Below are 1886 nucleotides of genomic sequence, written 5' to 3' on the forward strand. Positions count from 1 at the left end.
CCGTAAGGGAGCGAATCCACGACACTCGCGGGCATGCTGGCGACGGCGACGCCCGCAACGTCATCAACGGCAGGAGGTACACCCCTCGACGGGGTGGACGCTTCGACCCTGAGCATGACAGGGGTGAGTCACCGGAGCCTCCGGGCACCCGGGTGTTCAGCCGGGAGATCCGGACCGCGCCTTTTCCCCCGCGCTTCCGACAACCCACCACCCTCGTCAAATACTCGGGCGAGACTGATCCTGCAGTCTGGCTCAACGACTACCGCCTAGCGTGCCAGCTAGGCGGCGCGACGGAAGACGCGGTCATCATCCGCAACCTTCCTCTTCATCTTGCTGACGCCACACGAACGTGGCTCGAGCACTTGCCTGCGGATCAGATCTACAACTGGGCCGACTTGGTCCACATCTTCGTGGGCAATTTCCAGGGCACGTACGTACGCCCTGGGAACTCCTGGGACCTCAAGGGGTGTCGCCAGAAGCCCCGCGAGTCCCTGCATGACTATGTGCGACGCTTATCCAAGCAGTGCACCGAGCTCCCCAGCGTCACCCATGTCGAGGTCATCAACGCTTTCCTCGAGGGTACGACGTGCAGGAACTTGGTGCATGAGCTTGCGAGGAGCCGACCCGTTAACACCAACGAGTTGTTCGATGCTGCCACCAACTACGCCGCCGGCGAGGAGGCAGTTGGTGCCATCTTCGACGACAAATCGAGCAAGCGCAAGGACGATGCGCCCGCGGAGGGCGGCAACGTTAAGCTCGACGCCCCCGCCAAGAAACAGAAGCGGGGGAGGAAGGGTAAGAAGCCGGCCCCGCCAAACCAGCGTGGGTTGGGGCGGGCAGAGGACTCCGAGGAGGCCTTCGCAGCCGCCCCGGACCGCAAAGGGCCTCGAGGCCCCCCTCGAGGCGGTGGTGGCCAGTTCGACGACATGCTTAAGAAGCCGTGCCCTTACCACAAGGGCCCGGTCAACCATACCCTCGAGCAGTGCGAGATGCTCAAGAAATACTACAACCGCGTCGCGCATCGCGACGAAGACAAGAAGAAGGATGCTGGCGACAAAGGTGGAGATGACGAGTTCCCCCCAGTGGAGAACGCCTTCTTCATCTTCGGAGGAACGACAACGAATATGACTTCTCGGCAGCGCAAGCGTGAGCGCCGCGAAGTCTTTTCCGTCACCAAGGCCACGCCATCCTACCTCGACTGGTCGAAGGACACCATCGCCTTTGGCCGCGAGGACCACCCCGACTACGTCCCGCATCCGGGACGGTATCCGCTCGTTGTCGACCCCATCATTGGCAACACCCGCTTCTCCAAGGTGCTCATGGACGGAGGCAGCAGCCTCAACATCATGTACGCCCCCACCTTGGAGCTCATGGGGATCGGACTGGACAAGCTACGCCCCAGCAAGTCGCCGTTCCACGGCGTTACACCGGGGAAGCGGGTCCAACCCCTCGGCCAGATCGATCTGCCTGTCTGCTTCGGCACGGCAGCCAACTTCCGCAAGGAGATACTCACCTTTGAGGTGGTGGGGTTTCGAGGATCCTACCACGCCATCCTTGGCCGTCCTTGCTACGCCAAGTTCATGGCGGTCCCCAACTACACCTACCTCAAGCTCAAAATGCCGGGACCAAAGGGCGTCATCACCATCGGCTCTTCGTTCGAGCACGCCTACGAGTGCGACGTCGAGTGCGTAGAGCGCGCGGAAGCTCAAGCGGAAGACGAGGCCCTCGCAGCCACCCTCGACAAAATGGCAAGCGAGGCCTTGGATTCCACGCACCGACATGCCGGGAGCTTCGAACCTGCCGAGGGTATCAAGAAGGTGCCCCTCGACCCGATCCACTCCGACGGCAAGGCGTTGCAGATCAGCGCCACCCTCGACGACAAATAG

The 1886-nt window shown here is 62.2% G+C and overlaps 1 protein-coding gene across 1 annotated transcript; it reads left to right on the forward strand.

Moving 5' to 3' along the window:
• Positions 1–1319: 1319 nt before the first annotated feature.
• LOC120707156 lies at positions 1320–1886 on the forward strand. The gene has a single exon (XM_039991970.1). It carries the CDS (start codon positions 1320–1322, stop codon positions 1884–1886), a length of 567 nt encoding a protein of 188 aa, XP_039847904.1.

This window comes from Panicum virgatum, chromosome 5K (assembly GCF_016808335.1).
Source record: "Panicum virgatum strain AP13 chromosome 5K, P.virgatum_v5, whole genome shotgun sequence".
Taxonomy (NCBI): Eukaryota; Viridiplantae; Streptophyta; class Magnoliopsida; order Poales; family Poaceae; genus Panicum; species Panicum virgatum.